The sequence below is a fragment of the Schistocerca serialis genome, chromosome 5 (assembly GCF_023864345.2).
Source record: "Schistocerca serialis cubense isolate TAMUIC-IGC-003099 chromosome 5, iqSchSeri2.2, whole genome shotgun sequence".
Lineage (NCBI taxonomy): Eukaryota > Metazoa > Arthropoda > Insecta > Orthoptera > Acrididae > Schistocerca > Schistocerca serialis.
This window is the reverse complement of record NC_064642.1, coordinates 217,314,934-217,332,647: the sequence shown is the minus strand read 5'-3', so window position 1 is coordinate 217,332,647 and position 17,714 is coordinate 217,314,934. Positions and strand designations below refer to the sequence as shown.

Here is a 17,714-nt window from a genome sequence, read left to right as displayed (position 1 = left end):
GACTGACTGACTGACTATTGGCTGCTATGAGAAACACAAGGCAACATTTTATGAATCTTTATAATTTTATTAATTTATCACTTCACTGATATTTACATATTTTTTCACACAGACTATATATATAACACACACAAATTTTCAGTAAAACTGTACATGATTACAAAATATATTATAAAATTACACAAATCTGTCCAGTGATAAAACACACATGAATTAAGTTAATTAAATACATGCATATAAAAGTTTTGTAAGAATACTTGCTCTTTTCTTTTTCAACTTATAATCCAGGTAAATAAATGACTTATGTATTTTCTGAGAAGTACACAAGTTTACAATACATGCTTATTAGTTGCACACTACGAAACATGTAGAATAAAAAATATTTATTAAGTAAAATACACACGTATGTAAAGTATTTAACAGTTTAATTTTAGATCCAAAAGAATAAAACCATCACACTAGATTTCCTTCTTTTGGGCTTATAATTAGTTTAACCCACACATAAGAAACATTTAAATGCCTAGTAGTATGAAAGATTAAAATGCGTAATTGTCACTACCATCACAAATGGCATTTGCTTAAGGCAGCATGTGGCAAATATTTTGTACAAAAATGCAACTGTATTCAAATAAATGTTAAAAAGTATCATACTTTGAACATCTGAGAACATGTTGCAAATACTAGTATTCTCTTTGTTTTTCAAAATGTATCAACTGGCAGTGAAATTAAAATTATGGATAAAAACTGGTTATTGAGTAACAAGAGTATATTTCTTAAATGCAATAATAATTATTCTGAGGCCAACAAAACCAAAAATATTAGTCGAATCAAGACTTTCAGAACAAAATTTGTAGTACGTTGCATACCACATTCGGAAGAGCATAAACAAATTGTTCTCTTGATAAATTTACTTCTCAAGGGTCAATGAAGACTGCATCAAAAAAACTCTCCCATAAGAAAAATAAAACATCTCTCTTTCTCCCCAGTTATTCTGAAAGCAAGCTCATATTTCTGAAACAGTTTGTAACATCATGTAACTACTGGGAAATACTATATTAATACAAATGGTTGTGAACTAATCACATCTTCATAAAGAAGAGGTTTATTATATTCATGTTTTGTTAATATATTGCTACCTGCACAGATATGAGATGGACACTGTGCCTAGTGTGCTGTCAATTGGAATGTTCTCTGTGCTTGCCTGCTGCTTCATGGTTAAAAATTTCACATCTGCCTTTCAAATACAACTTTTGAGCTTACCTGCCTTACCCCAGAGTCACACAATCGGAGAGCTAATTAAGTGTGACAATTATAGTAATTTTCAATCCAACAACAACATGCAGGAAGTGGGAAGTAATTATTCCTGTAGGTAGAGTTTTCAGAACAAGTTTGTAGGCTCAGTACTCTCTCCAACTACACAAAAACTGGAGGTCATTGCTACATGGCAAATTTGCTCCAACAAAATTGTCGGCAGTGCTACTATCAGTAGATCTGATTTTGTTATACATCATGAGACAGGAGTGGCAAAAGTAGTTAGAGTCTCCTTGCAGTAAAGATGTATCAGTAGTTGTGTGCACATTTAATGAGTTGGCTTGAGCATTCATTGTGTGCAGACCGTCCAGCAGTTACAAGTGGTGGTTTGGGTGGTTCCATGATGCCATATTTTTCATTGTATCATCTAATGATACTAGCACAATAAGTCTATATGTCATCAGAGTGCTACCTATTACAAGTAGAGGAAACTGTTTGATAAATAAAACAATTATCAAGATACAGTTGACAAATCTTAATAAACCTGAGAGAGAGCAGCTAAAGCAGCACATCCCTTCTGGGCACCACACAGATACCCACTTAGTGAGTTGGCTAAGGTAGTGGTTGACACTGAACAGGGATTCAAATCCCTGTCTGACTCTCTAGGTTTAGTCTCCAATTATCTCATTACTGACAAGATGATAAACTCTAATTTCAATCAGAATCAGTGAATGAGGAACCACTACAGCATAGGATACAGGAATCAAGGCTTAGATAGTATGGACACGTTAAGAGAATGGAGGAGGAGGATACCCAGAAAGATAAATGATATGAAAGGGAAGGGGAAAAGTCTGAGAAACAGATGAAGAATGGAACAAGGTGGGAAGACAGAAGGCAATGACAAGGCTTACATTTCAGACAGACTCAGCCAGCAGCTGGAAACTGTAAAAAATGGTGGTGGTGAAAGTATTTCTGTGAAATTGTGCAAATGGTGAGGTATTGTTTTAGTGAAAGACCTAAGTTGGACTGGGCAGGTTAAAGTTCGATTGGGCAGGTTATAAGCATAGTAAATACATTATACAAATCAGCACATTTTACAATGCATAAATTGAAAGGTGGAACTGGTGTACCTGATGCTAACCCATGTGTCTGGTGCAGAAATTAAAAATGGTTCAACAGAGTGTCGTCAGATGCACAAGAAATTATAAACTGGGTGAATAGTCCTAATGAAATGATTAATGAATTTGACTGGGAAATAAGAAGGAACAGAAGCAGAAAAACTTTGACTGGACATTTTTACAAATGCTAACACATGTCAGCATGCAGGGAAACAATTTTTTTTATACGTGTAAATTACAATTCTGGATGGTAGAACACTGGGGCTGCATGTGAAACCTGGTCAACTACATCAAACGCAAAAGAGGAGGCTCAATTCACAACAGCGGACAGAACAGAAGAACTTTCAAGAGCAATACTTTCTGAATCTACTCAGAGCAAGTGCCAAAAGGTTAATGTCTTCTCACCCTGTTGGTGAAGCTGCAAACAAAGCTTTGGAATTAACAACTCTAGTTCTATTCCCCCAGCAAAAGCTGGACTGACAAAAGCAAACACATGAATTGTTAGAGCAAAACTAATAATACCACATGTGGTAATCAGTCCCCTAGAGTCTACTGTAGTACTGCAACCAGATAATCAGATTCTAGTGAGTTCAGCCAGCTACAAAAATTGAAGGACTGAAGCTCACCATCAAACTGAAGACAAAAGTAGAAACAGTGAACACCAATACGCTAGCTACAGTAGGGAAGCTATCTGAGTTAGAAAAATATACTGGATGAACAAAAGATTCTGATATTGGTAATTCAAAGAGCAAAACAGACAGGAAAATAGGCAAAGGAACATCACTTATGGGAATGGCCTTTGCGATCAACAAAAGGTTCCTCCAGTTTGTAACAGAAGCAGGACCAATAAACAACAGACTGATGATGGTGAGGTGCAAATGTATTAATAAGTCTTACGTGATACCATACATAAATCAGTAAACCAAGACAACAAGAAAGACAAAGAAGGAGTCGATAAGTACCAGGACAAACTAGAAGAAACTCATAAGAAAAATCACTAAAGGATGTGTTAAAATTTTAATACATGATTTAAACACACAGTTAGGCAAGGAAAAGAGATTAAGAGGAATGATCTGGCAAAACCCAGGACACAGATTCACTAACAAAAATGGCCAGAGACTGGTCGAGCTATGTTGCCAACACTGTATGAAGAAATAAATGGTCAAGAAAACCAAGACGTGCCGGTTACCAGTTGGATCCTCAGGAGAATACCAGACAGACCATGTACAATTACATATTAAAACAACTCAGACATCTTGAATGTACAAATCAGAAGAGGGGAAAACAGACTCTGATCATTATCTCACCAGAATGGAAATCAGAATGAATAAGAAGACCATAATGATACCAAAGTCTGATATGACAAAATCATCAAGGGTCAAAGAGGAATGAGAGGAAGAGACAGCAATGTCTTGGTAGGAATTCAGAGAGAAGTATTCAGTAGAGCATAGGAGAAAATTCCTCTGATAAAAAGTTAGAGATGTCCATGGCGGAATGACATACAGCAAGGTAGTTGAGAACAGGAAAATAATCTACAACAATTGGAACAATGACAAAACTGAATTAGATCTGGCATATTATGTGGGGATGAGAAAGCAAACATCCAGAGACATCAGGAGAGTCAAAAGGGAACATGAGAGGGGTCAATTAGAAGGAACAGAGGATGATTTATGAAACTATAACACAAGGTACTTCTATAAATCATTTAAAACCAAAATCATAGGATATCAACCACAAAATCTGTGTCTCAGAAAAAAGGATACAGAACTGGCATTGAACAATAAAAAGAACTGTGAGACTGGAACTGCTGAACTGTCTCGAACTGGCAGAAAGATTCAAAAGAAGTCAAGAGAAATGATAAGTCAAAAGCACCAAATGAATTCGAGATCAAGAGAGAATCACAAAACTGAAACAGTGGTAGAACAACAGGAGAAGATGGCAAAATATCTGAACTGCTAAAGAAAGCTTGATAAAATAAAAAAAGAAGGTAGATTACGGTACCTTTCACAAAATTTGAACTGTCCATCTGTGAAGGCATCTGTTCACTGTATTCAGATTCATGTCTGTGTCCTTGTGCAATGTCTGTTTGCAACTGCGAGGTGTAAGGAGGAGACCTTCAGACATACATACCTCCTATTTGTTCTACACAAGTATCACATTAGACTGTTCTGTCCAGGACGTTTCGATCCTTGAATTCCTTTGTTGTAAAGTAGTTCACACCCATCTATTTATTGTTTTCATTTCTGTGAGAGGTCTATATGGCATCTTGCCTGCTCTCACTATTCATCACATTTACTTATGACGGTAATATATTCCACCACGACTCATATTCTACAAACATTGTATAGTACTACAATTGCCGTTACTATGGAAGGAGAACGGACAGCAATGCCTGGACGGGAAGTTTATAATTTCGTGGGGAAAAGAATAAAGGGCACCACAGAGATTTGAACACTGATCTCCAGGTTTGCAATCCACCACTGTAATCACACAACCACAATGGTGTCATTCCTGCAACTCGCTCAATGTTGCACATCTTGAACTTGGACCACTCATTGTTTCTAATTTGCCTTTTCTTTTTTTTACAATTCAGTAAGTACACCTTATTCCTGTTTTCATGCTTGATCTGTGTTCAGTTTTTGACAGGCTATGCACTGGGCCATTTTACCACTAAATCTAAGGGGGGGTGCGTGGGCAGTTTCCCTTGCTAGTATCCCAACCAGCAGACATCATAATGGAGGGAGATGAGCTAGCATGGGTAGTGGAGTGGGGTAGTGTGGAAACTTGCCAGGGAGGCTGCACACAGCCCATAGGATGGGTAGACCTGCTGGTGGAGGTGTTTACATGCAGGCAGCAGCAGGCTGAGTGGGCCAGTGCTTACTTGGATGTCGTCCATCATGGACCTCACCTAGTGTATTGTGTAGCGTGTTGTGCTGAATGGTCAGCTGTTGGCCATCTGTGCCAGAATCACACCGAGTTCTTACTGTGCTAGTCTCTAGATGTTTTCAGACTATATGCTTTCCATAGATTGACCCGCACAGTGAGTTCATTTCCCTTTCATGGGGTTCTGTTCCTCAGCTACTATCAAGTCAGAGTCAGCCTGTGAAGTTTCTGCACCAACTGTGTGCCAGAAGGATATCTTTACTGCCTGTCAGATATAAAATTATATCACAATATCTGGTACCTAGGACACAGTTGCAACAAGAAAAGAAGATAGGAGAATATCAAGCAGGCTTCAGAGCAGGAAGATCCTGAGCTGAACAGACACTCAATTTAAAGGCAGCCCTGAGATACCAGATGATTAGAAGCAGAGAGACTGTGCATCTTTGCAGATTTCAAGAAGGCATACAACTCTACTGAAAGGCCACCACTTGTCCAAGAACTGGGAGAGAGGGGTCTCATTGAGAAGACAGTAAGCATTATCAGACACTAATAAACACCAAATCCAAAATTAAATTCATGGGGGAGTTATTTGAGCCCTTCAAGATTCGAACTGATGTGAGACAGGGCAATGGTATTTCACAACTATTGTTTGACATACTATTAGATAAAGTTATCAGGGAACAGGTAAAATAAGTGAAAACACAGGAAATCTTCATTAACCAATCAGGTTAGGAAGGAAAACCAAACAATCAGATATAGACAATGGCTTGGCTATCTGGCATTTCCTGATGATCTCTTAATACTGACAGATAATATGGAAGTAGCAGTAAAGCAAATCAAGATCCTGAAAGAGAAGGCTGGAAAGGTTAAAATATGGTGAGATCAAGGCAATTTATAAAGTCAAGTATTGGGGGAGATGATACAGACAAATGGGATACAGAAAAGCTCACAAACAGAGAAATCAAAAGATGCATTTGGAGCACTGGAAACACCTATGATAAACCATGCCTACCATAATATGGAAGTCAGACATTACAGCACTGTCACCAAACCAGAAACCTTATACAGTTCAAAAATGTTGGTCGTGGATTGGAAAGCTGTATTAGAAAATATCAGGAAACTAGAGAGAATAATCTTCAGAAAAATCCTAGGGCCCAATAAGACAGGAGAAGGTTACAGACTGTGAACTAGACGAAAACAACTAGATATCTAATATAGTACATGACATGAAGAAACAACATTGACTGAAATTTTATGGTCATATCAAGAGAATGAGGGACATCCAACAAACTAAAATGATCTTGGAGTACACAGAAAACATGTAGAACATGAAGTGGATCATTGAAATCAGAAAAGACCTGAAGGATGTTGGCATAATACTTAGATATACAAGACAGACGAACATTAAACCACTCTACTGAAGTGGAAATAAAGCCAAGAGGTTGAGAAGTTTAGACAGGAACAATGTGATCAGAAGAAAGAAAGAAACTGCATAGGGAGAATAATAATAATAATAATAATAATAATAATAATAATCTGAACTGCTGAATTATACACGCAGGTCGGGCCGCAAACAGAAAATAGGAGGCACACCTCCAAGAAGCAATACAAGATAGTCTTCATTTATGAACAGGACAATTAATGAGTGGAACAAATTACCCAAAAGAAATAATTAAGTACAATGATCAGAAAACTGAATACTTGTATCTGTTACAGTGTATGAGAAAAAGCCATGAAAAATTTTGATGCACAGTTGTAATGTCTGTCGGGCAGAATGACATGGTAATTACAGAAAAAAGTGATCTAGAGATACTAGTTTGGTCCTCTACTCTTAATACAGCAAAGGCGCTGCCCCTAACCCCTTACTTCATGGTTCACATCCCTGCAACAGACCTGTCCCCTGCCATCCTGCCACTGCCACCACCATCACAACCACCTACCCCAGTCCAGTCACAGACATTTCCTGCCTCATCAAAGGTAAGGATAATTGTGAAAGCAGTCATGTTATTTACAAACTAGGGTGTAACAACTATGCTGATTTAAATGTTGGCATGACAACCAACAAGCTGTCTGTGTGCATGAAGGGCCACTGACAAAATGTGGCCAAGAGACAGCTGGACAACCCAGTTGCTGAAGATGCTACTCAAAAAGGTTCTTCACTTCAGTGACTGCTTCATGGCCTGCCCCATGTGCATCCTTCCTATCAACACCAGATTTTCTGAACTGCACAGGTGGGAACTCTCCCTGCAATATATCCTATGTTCCCATAAACTCCATGGTCTCAACCTTCACTAGTCCCTGTCCTTCGCCTTCCTACCCTCCATCACTGCTTCCACTCCAGCACTACACAGCCTTCTACCCCACCAATTCATCCTCTAGTCTTCCATTCCATTTCTTCTTTCCTTTTCTGCTCCCCTCCCCAAACCACCTGGCTGCACCTAGCAGCCACACCCTTTCCCCATAATGTTCCTGCATGGTCTCAGACAGCACTACACCACCCCTACTCTGCTATCCCTCCCCCTCCCTGCTCCAGCTCCCCCTTAACCCCACCACCCACAGACTGCTTCTCCCATTAGGAGCAGCTGCAGTATGCTGTCTGGTCTACACAGCAGGAGACAGTGGTCATGTGTGTGTGTGAGTTGTGCTTGTGTGAATGTGTGTGTATTTTCTAGTTCTGAAGAAGGCCTTTTGGCCAAAAGTTTAAATGTATATCAGTCTTTTTGATGTACTGTCTGCAGCTCAACATGTCCTCTCTATGGTGAGCCATAATCGAACATTTTCAATTGTCTGATTTTACTCTGTTTTCGTATCACCTTCCATATGTGATACCTTCTTAAGCTATTCTTCAGTACTTTGATCTTATAGTAATTATATTTTGTTGAGACTTTTAATTTAATTTAAACTGTTATATAGGCACTGTTTTTTAAAGGTTAATGTCAATGTTTTTTTCTAATTTGCTCCCTTTATATTTATTTACAGTTTAAGTTTAATCCTTTTAATGGCATTATCACTGATCTGTCAAAGATGACATTTACTCTTTGTTCATACCTCAATATATAACATTGTTCATGAATCTTGTACTCATTCTGACTATGATTGTCAGTCAGAGCCAGGTGATGGCCTTCTGAGCCAAAAAACAGTTAACAAAATACAATAATACTGCAAAACATACACTGTGTTGAGTCTGATTCATAATTATGAAATTATTCTAACAAGAAGTGACACATAAATCAAATAACAAACTGCCTGGTATTAATAAATCCAGCAATTATTATAATCCTATAAAAAGTACTATGAAACAGTAAAAATGGCATAAAACCATTATTGTATTTATTACATTACATGAGAATATAAATGAACTTTGTATTTGGCCCAGTACAAAACATGCAAAATTAGTGCTGGGCCTTGAATCTGTAGTTCTAGGACAATTATTACCATCCGTAATGTGTGTACAGCTCATTATAAATGAAGTAAGACCACCAACGGAAAAAGTTATGCCCTTTAAATGCAGTATTACGATGAATAAATTACATATACAAACTTATGAATTGGATAAGATTACTTTTAAAAGCAACAGATGATTATTTACCACATGGAATATTTGTAACAGAAAATATAGTGTCACTTTCACTTTGAATAGATATCACTGCATATCAAAAACACACCCAGCTCTATTGGTTCCAAGCAATGATAAAAACCTTAGGGGCTTTCCTTATTTGGAAAATTGCAATCAGCAAGCAAGTTGCACTCAGATAACTGCTATTCCTTGCATCTCTACAATTGAACATGGATGCTTGGTATGGGAATTTTATAGCATAAATGTGTAACAGCAGCCCAATCACTATTTCATTTGTGCACTGTATGAATTAACTGATAATCTCATGATTACTGTCATGTACACATAAATGTTGCTTCGCAGATTTCACAACTGTCTCCATCATCTCCACCAAATCCCTGTAAACAAAAATGTTCATCAGTGGAGTTTTAGAGAATTGTCCTCTCAATTCCAGCACTAAATGACAGCACAGAAGCAATACCCCACTATTTGCGTGGATGACAGAGATGGAGCACTTGCTCAGATGGACAAGTAGAGGGAGAAAGTTGGCTGCGGAATAACTAAAGGAGCTGTACTAACCATTCACCAAGACCAGCATTGAAGAAAATTGTAGAAAGCTTAAACTTGATGAGAACTGGAACCAAAAACTTCCTGAATATACAGTCAGCTGAACAAAGCAGTAGATCAAGTAAAAGCTACATCATTAATACATTTCTGAAAGTCTGATGGGACAGAAAGAAGCACATAGAGTAAATAAAGAGGAGAGGAAATTAAGTTTCGATACCAAAAGTCACAGCAAATGTGTGAAATAACTAGATATTAGAATACATATTTAAAAAACCATGTACAGCATAGTGATAAAGCAAAATTTACATAGATCTATTAATAAGCAATAAATACAAAAAACATTTATTCTTTATCTCTGTTACACAGCAATTCTCCACTTTCGCTGTATTTATTTAGACATGTTCTTCATTCACAAGTAATTTTGGTTTCTTCCTCCACCCTAAGTGAACCAAAAATCTGTAAAACCATCATGAATAGTACAATTTGTAACACAACATGAACAGCAATATATCATGGGAATATACTGCCACTTTCAAACACTTGATAATGGCTACAAAGCCAAAGCTAGTCACGTAATGAAGAATAGATCAACATAAATACCAGTGAAAGTGTAGAAATGCCACCTTGATTAAATTTTTTTTCATACAGACAAGAAATTTTGGTGATTAAATTCAATTTACCTGTCTGTTCTGGAAGAAATTGTAGACTGTATACATCTGACAACAGCCTCTGCCTTCCCTATTGCTGCTGTAAGGATTTCATGTTTGAAATACCCATCACACAACACGAGGACATGGAGTAACTTGAAGCCGGCTATCAGCTGTTGAGCCTGGACAAAATATATGCGCAATTACAGTAAGGCATTATGCAGTAGTAAATAACAAATAAAAATCCAATGCAAAAAGTATGACCGGAATGTAATTTTTTTGTTTACCAAAAATAATTTCTATTTATAACATAAAACCAATGGCATCATGGAAGACACATCTGAGACCCAGTATATTAAGAAATTTTACAATCTTATTAGTAGGCATTTTTGTCATTTTATGTTTTATCCTTACAAGGCACAGAGGTCTACTGAGTTCAGCCTCTACACTTGTTTGCTAAACCATTCAATAATCAAACAATGGAAACTCCAGGTAGGAATATTAACCATGTAGGAAAAGACAGATTGCCACTTACCGTAAAGAAGATACATCAAGTCGCAGACAGGTACAATTAAAAAACACATACATAAACTTCCAGCCACAGCCTTGTCAGTTAAAGAGAGACACACACCATTCACACACACAAGCAAGCACACTTCATGCACACACGACCACCAACTCTAGGATATCAGGACGGAATGCAACTATCAGGTGGGAAGTGAGGAGCCAGCAGGAAAGGGGAAGGCATAGTAGTGTATGGGTGGGGAGAGAAACGAACGCTATCTGGTGGAGTGTGTGGGGACTAGACTGCCAACAGGCGCAGTGTCAGGAGGTTGCGGGACAGGAAGGTGGAGAAAAAAGGAGCAAAAAAGGAGAGGAGATGGGAAAGATGGGTGGATGCATTGGCTGCAGATAAACAGGGCGGGAGATGAGAATGGGAAGGAGATGATTGAAGGGATGGACACTGTTCGATTGAGGGTGTGGGGACAGTATGTTCCGTAGGTTGAGGCCGAGATATATACGGGAGCTGAGAATGTGTTGTAAGGATAACTCCCATCTGTGTAGTTCAGAAAAGCTCTTAGCCGTATTTATCCTGGCCTCAACCTATAGTAACATACTGTCCTCATACCCTACACGCAAGAGTTTCCACCCCCTCTATCATCAACTCTCCATTCTCATCTCCCACCCTATTTATCTGCAGCCCTCTGCCAATGCATCTGCCCATCTTTTCCATCTCCTCTCCTTTTTTGCTCTTTTTTTGTCCACCTGCCTGTCCCACAGTCTGAGACTCCACCACTGATGTCACTGAAGTAATGTAAGGGCACTGTACTGTTACAAATACTGTTACACTGTTTTTCCTATAATGAATTTACATTAGCTTTATTTCAAAATATTCAAACAATTTTGTTTGTTTTATGTATCATGTGGAGTTTTTGACATCATCAAACTACTTCTCTATTGACATGGAGCTCTGCATTTCTGGTTGCTGTGATTTTGTTTGTTTTATGTATAATGTGGACTTTTTGACATCATCAAACTACTTCTCTATTGACATGGAGCTCTGCATTTCTGGTTGCTGTGATTTTTAGCTAACAGCCAGTGACTGCAAGAAGGTGGGTATCCACATTGCCCAGAGCCTCATTGTGCTACACAGTGTTTTCATTTTTACTGAAGACATTGAAATATCTCGAAAACTACACAGTGGATAAAAAAAAAGTTACAATTCCAATTTGTTTGTCTCGGAGGAGGAGTTCCAATGGTACTATATCCTACCCACCGCACCACGCTGTATGCGGATGGCGCGAGGATAACTTTAAAATCTTCAATGGGAACCCCCATTTTTTTATTGCAGATTATGATTCTATGACAAAATCTAGATTCTTTTGTCTGAAGCATTTTCTTCGTTTTGCCACAGGTGGCGCTGTAATCAGAGGAATAGGAGTGGGTACAAAATCGTAATTTACAACACACTACTCAATGGTCCCTGAACATCCAATGGCGTGTGGGACCCTACCTCCATGCTGCAAGGGTAGGACTGTTTAGTATTTCATAACTTTTAATTGAAAATCCCATTCACAACATTGTATTTCTCCGACATATCGAACAGGGGACTACTCGATGATGATTGCTAGATGATAGTACATATGGGTCCAGGTCAGGAGCTCTAGATTTTTTTTTTTAATGTACATGGGCCATCCATGGAGTGCACAGTGCATGATTTGTCATTAAGTTCAGGTCCTGTTGTGTAACTGCAATGATACAAGCCACTGTTATGGGAATCCTTTCAAAGACTGCCTCCTTTCTGCATCTATGTGGAAACACAAGATTTCCTACTGGTCAAAGACTAGATTCAGTCCTCCAGGAACGTGAGGTAGTGTGTCCACATTGTGTGTTGTGCTGTTGGTTTGTATTTAATTACATACTTACAAGTACCCAACATTGGAGGCATTGTACCAACTGCTCTGGAAGACTGGAGCATGGCCCAAATAGTGCTACCACTAGTTTACAGTCCATGAATAAACTGAACTTTGTGCTGAATAAATATAAATAGAATCCCTTAACTGTGAAAGGAAGTTCTAATGCCTCTTTTTCTATCTAAGATTACTTACTTTGAGTGGGTGTCAGTGTTTTTAAAGCACAAGTAATGAGTTGTTCAGTGCTGTCGTTATATCTATGTGCCAACACTACACAGAAGGCATATGGCAATACACCTGTAACAAAAACCAGTGACTATGACCATGAAAAGATATACAGCAGGGCACCAAATACAGCATATGCTTTAACTGCATGAAAGCGCTCTCAATGTATGAGGTACATTGGTAACGAACACTCTTCTTTTGCAACTGGTTCAGTGGCTGAATGACGAAGAGGTCACTTGTGAAACAAACTCTGAATTCACTTTCCCCAAAAAAGTTCGTAGGTCTGGTATGTTGCATGGTAGGGCGAGGGGGGACGGTCGAGGATAGTGGTAGGGAGTCAATAGATACTGCGATGTAATCAAAGGACTGAATCATTTCTTTCTTTCCTTTTTTTATTTTTATTTTTTTAGGAAATGTATAATGTATTCAACTAACTCCTGGACAAACTGGCACCTACTGAAGCAGCAGCTTAACTCCACAACTCATAATGTAGTAAATGTTCAAAGATTTTGTTCCTGGCATGTGGGTCTCATAATAATTAAGTTATCTAAATAGTCCGTGCAAGGAGAAATGGACATAGTTAAATATTGCAGGTACATCTGGAAGATTACAGGATGGAAGAGACCTCAGAAGGCAAGGACTTGTATACACAAGGCTGAGCAGTGTGTCAATAATGATGTATTGTGATTTTTACAAGGTCTGAGAGGAGGTCTTCAGGGTGTCATATGGGGTAGGTTGCTATTTATGCCTGGGCACTGATTGTGGAGTTAAAATCTATGCATAGCTGGAGGGAGTACTTTGGTTTCTTTACAATGACCAGGGGCACAGCGCAAGCTTTTGTGTTAACCGAGCCAATAAATACAGCCTCTAGAGTTGACTAATCTCCTGCCTGAAACCACAATCAAAATGGGCCTTGCTTGGAAGAAACAAAGAACTGCATACAGTCACAAAGAGAAACGAGTCTGGAAGTCTGTGGCAGGCTCCAGGCCCGATTCGAACAGCTGGAATGTTGCACAGATGTTATCACATTTTTGGAGTGGAGCCCTGCCAGAGACTGCCAACACTTTGTCACTACACCCTTGTTGCTTCTTTGTACACTGTGGTGATTGTGAATTAACCTTGGAGGGGAACTGAACTAAAATGTGCTACCAAATTATGGGAGGCTGGGACTAATTCTGGGGCATGTAAATTTTCAAATGTTTGGAGGCTTACGAAGGAAACTGTAGCCCCTAAGTCCACATAGAAAATGTCTTCTTTGTTCATAATTGTGTGGTGTATAAATAACTTGTTGCCTAAAGGTGTGCCTGGGGGAACAATTACCTGAAGTTTACACACTGTCACTTGACACAGACAGGGAACTGGATTTGATCACCTAGATGGTTTATGACCAACTGTTCAGAGATGCCCATCTTTTCAACAATGGGTGTAGGGTGCCAGTGATCTCAACACACTGTGCATGAGTGTGCTATGAAGCAGTCTGGGTATGATGGAAAGCCCCACTGCATATGCTGATGAGGGACAACTGACTGTTCAAGAGGCCACTGAAATATTTGATATTAATGAATCATGACACTTGTCATCTTCAAACAGGTATGATGTGATGTTTGGACCACTGTGACTTGTTGTCGGGTCTGAGTGGCTCTTTTTCTGCCTGTGTGATTTACAAAGAGTGCATCAAAATATCTTCTTGTGGTGGGTAATCTAATTTGAATGCTGAAGTGCATACTTCTGGATCAGGAACCAACTGGATTACAATGTTTCAAATTAAAGAGTGAGCATATTATGTCTTGCATACTGATTTTGTGCACCATACTGCATCGGCAACTTAACCCTTGTAAATTAGTCGCCCAGAAGTGGTAAAGTGACAAGGCTGTTCCTGGTATTGATGAAATTCAAGCCATGTTATTGTGTCTGCTGTTGAAACTGCTGCTGCTATTGCTGCCACTGTTCAAAGCATTTCGTTAAACTTGCTTCCACAATACTACGCTGATGATTTTACCTCTTTGCTAATTACTGTGGCCGAGATAAGATAGACTATCGGGAGCAGCAAAAGAATTCAATGCAACTAGACTGACTAGTCTGCTCTATCAAAAAGCACTCCACCAAAGGTAACAGACAGACAGAGCAATGAGGAAATGAACACAGAAGGATGACACAACTGATAAAGATAAAATCCAATGAGTAACCCACAGAGAGAAAATAATAAATGTAGTGAAGCAGGGATCAAGAACACTTGGGGCGTTATGCCCACAAAGACTATAAAAAAAAAATGAACATATGACTGCCTTTCATATCACATAGCTGCCACGAGTTCTGGCTGGTCAGCTGGGTGGCCTGTGGTGCTGCAACAGGTGAAACTAGCACTCGGTGATCATTGCTGCTCTGTCTAGCAGCCGACGTTCAGCTCCAGGCTTTCTTAGTTGGTGTACGGGGATATCAGACTTATCACTGAATGAAAGTCATTTATGACTTAATAACTATGAACACAGAAATAGTTTTCTGTTATATACATTTAATTGTTTCATGGACTTGTAGTTAAAATGTTAAAAATAAATCTATAATGAAAATAAAGACAATATTACCACGCCCTACTTTAAGCCATTCCTGCACAACAAAATTAATAGACACCGAGTTATGGAGTTTCCTCACAATCTTAAGAAGTCTGACGCAGATGAAATAAGTCAAAACAAAATTTATGAGGAACACTGTAGTGTCATCTCCAACCAACAGAGTGGTTAACACAACTGCGAGGACAGCAAGTACTCTGTCTCTACCGAGTCTACTGGTATCACTGACATGAACAAAAAAAATTGTGGTGGGGACTTTATTCATCCATATCTATGTCTACAACTACATACATACTCCACCAGCTCCCACGCAGTGGATAGCAGATGCTACCTTGCGCTACTGCTAGTTGTTTACTTACCTGTTTCTCTTGTAAATGGAGTGAGATTGCCTTTGTTTCCCAGATTTAATAAACTAAAAAATTACTGGGTAATTTAACAGTGTCAAGTAGTACTACCAGGCACTGGTCATTTCTTATTCTATTGTGATATAGCTTTGTTATTGTTTTCTAGTTCAGATTCACAAGTTTCTCCATAAACTAAAATCATTAGTGGGTCCCAGTAGATTGTTATATGACAAAATTTCCAAATCGTAATAAGTACATTCCTTTTGGCACAAGTTTTGACAGCATATGAAACACATTGCTGGCAGCAAATCCCAGTAAAATGAGATAATGAGCGATTTCAGTTTAAAAGTATGGCAGAAAAGCAGACAGGGCTTGTTGTTTCCACACTGAGCAAGGCTGTAAATCTGTAAACTATGTGGTCAAATTCTTGAGAGTCAGAGTATCGCTTTTTTTTTCGTCCTCTTCAGTTATGTCTCACTTCTGTCTAACAATTTCATACTACAAGTTTCGCGTCTTTACTTCATTTAATCTACATCTACATACATACTCTGCAACCCACCCTGTCCTGTGTGGCAGATGGAGCCTTGTACCACTACCAGTCTCTGTTCTTTTTCTGTTCTAGTCACAAACACAGTGAGGGAAAAACAACTGTCTGTATGCCTCTCTGCGAGCCCTAATTTCTCTATTCTTATCTTCATGGTCCTTAAGCGAAATGTATGTTGACAACAATAGAACTATTCTGCAGTCAGCTTCAAATGATGGTTCTCTAAATTTTTTCAGTAGTTTTCCTCAAAAAGAACATTGCCTTCCCGTTTGAATTCCCAAATCTTCTCCATACTACTTGCGTAACAAATCCAGCAACCCACCTTTCAAATGCTTCCTATAATCCAACATGGTGGATTCCCAACACTCTAGCAGTACCCCACAATGGCTCGCATTAGTGTTCTATAAGCGTTCCCTTTTAGAGATTACCCATACTTTTTCTAAAATTCTAGCAATAAACTGAAGTTGACGAGTCACACCTCTATTAAAATCCTTACATTCTTGTTCCATTTCATTTCATTTTGCAATGTCACACCTTAATCAATGCAATTCTGTCCAGCAGCACACAACAAATGCTATATTCACACATTGCAGTATTGTTTTTCCTACTCATCTGCACTGACGTACATTTTTTCTACATTTAGAGCTAGCTGCATTCATCACACCAAGTCATCTTGTTCACTCCTACAGGCACTCAATAATGACACCTCTGTGATGGACATCGGAATCGCAATGCCTAGAATTGAAATCATACAGTTTTCTTATGGGTGCCCATGGAATACATTTCAGGCACACCGCTGCTCAGAATCGACATGAAAAGGCGACAGGGGTGAACATGAAAAGGCCACAGTGGTGGATACGAAAAGATCTCAGCGGTAACATAAAGGGCATCAATGACACCACTCCTTGTCTTGGAGCAATAATTTACCCACATTTTGCAGACGAAAATGACAATTTGCAGTGCAATGTGTAAAGCAACGATGTTACTAACAACTTTTGACCCTGCTGACTTCCCTCTGACATTTCAGCCATTCTCTAAGGATATCACAGAGCTGCAACCCCCTTGAATGTTATTTGACCTATGTGGAGTGAAGTGTGACTGCAGTCTTTGCTCTGGTATATAGTGTGGAACCACCAAAGACTGTTAAAAACCAATCAATGAAATTTTTACATGATCTGAAACAGAAAAGGGTGTTTATGCCTTTTTCAGCCTTCGTGTGGCATGATCATGGAAAGGGAGGGGGGGGGGGGGGGGGGGGCGACATTTCGACACTGGCCCGAGCACAAATAAAACAACAAGTGGTCCCTCTAAGAACCCCCTCTACTCCCCCCATTTCGGCACCGCTCTTGGTGCCACCTGCACTCCTTTGATGAGCACTTTAAATATGTACTTGTACACCCCTTTGATCTGTAGGTACCTATGGAGGACGCACAACTTCTGGACACGCTGCTGCTCTACCATCCATTTGTGGGCAACCAGAATTGGAGGGGTGTTGAAAATGTTGTCTGACCAGAGATGCTTAGAGATTGAAGTGAGAATTGTCTCTGTAAAAGTACAGTGACCCTTTGCCATATTTTATTCACACACGTGTCAATTCA

At 39.0% G+C, this 17,714-nt stretch overlaps 1 protein-coding gene across 1 annotated transcript in view; it reads right to left on the bottom strand.

Annotated features, from left to right (window-relative positions):
• Window positions 1-8,741: 8,741 nt before the first annotated feature.
• The window catches only part of LOC126480851 (uncharacterized), a 173,602-nt gene continuing 164,629 nt past the window's right edge, over window positions 8,742-17,714 (bottom strand). Inside the window, exons 21-22 of the mRNA XM_050104213.1 lie at window positions 10,056-10,204; window positions 8,742-9,206 (exon numbers count right to left, since the gene is read on the bottom strand). Coding sequence (XP_049960170.1) covers window positions 9,119-9,206; window positions 10,056-10,204 — 237 coding nt within the window. The 3' untranslated portion in view covers window positions 8,742-9,118. The remainder of the gene's footprint in view (window positions 9,207-10,055; window positions 10,205-17,714) is intronic.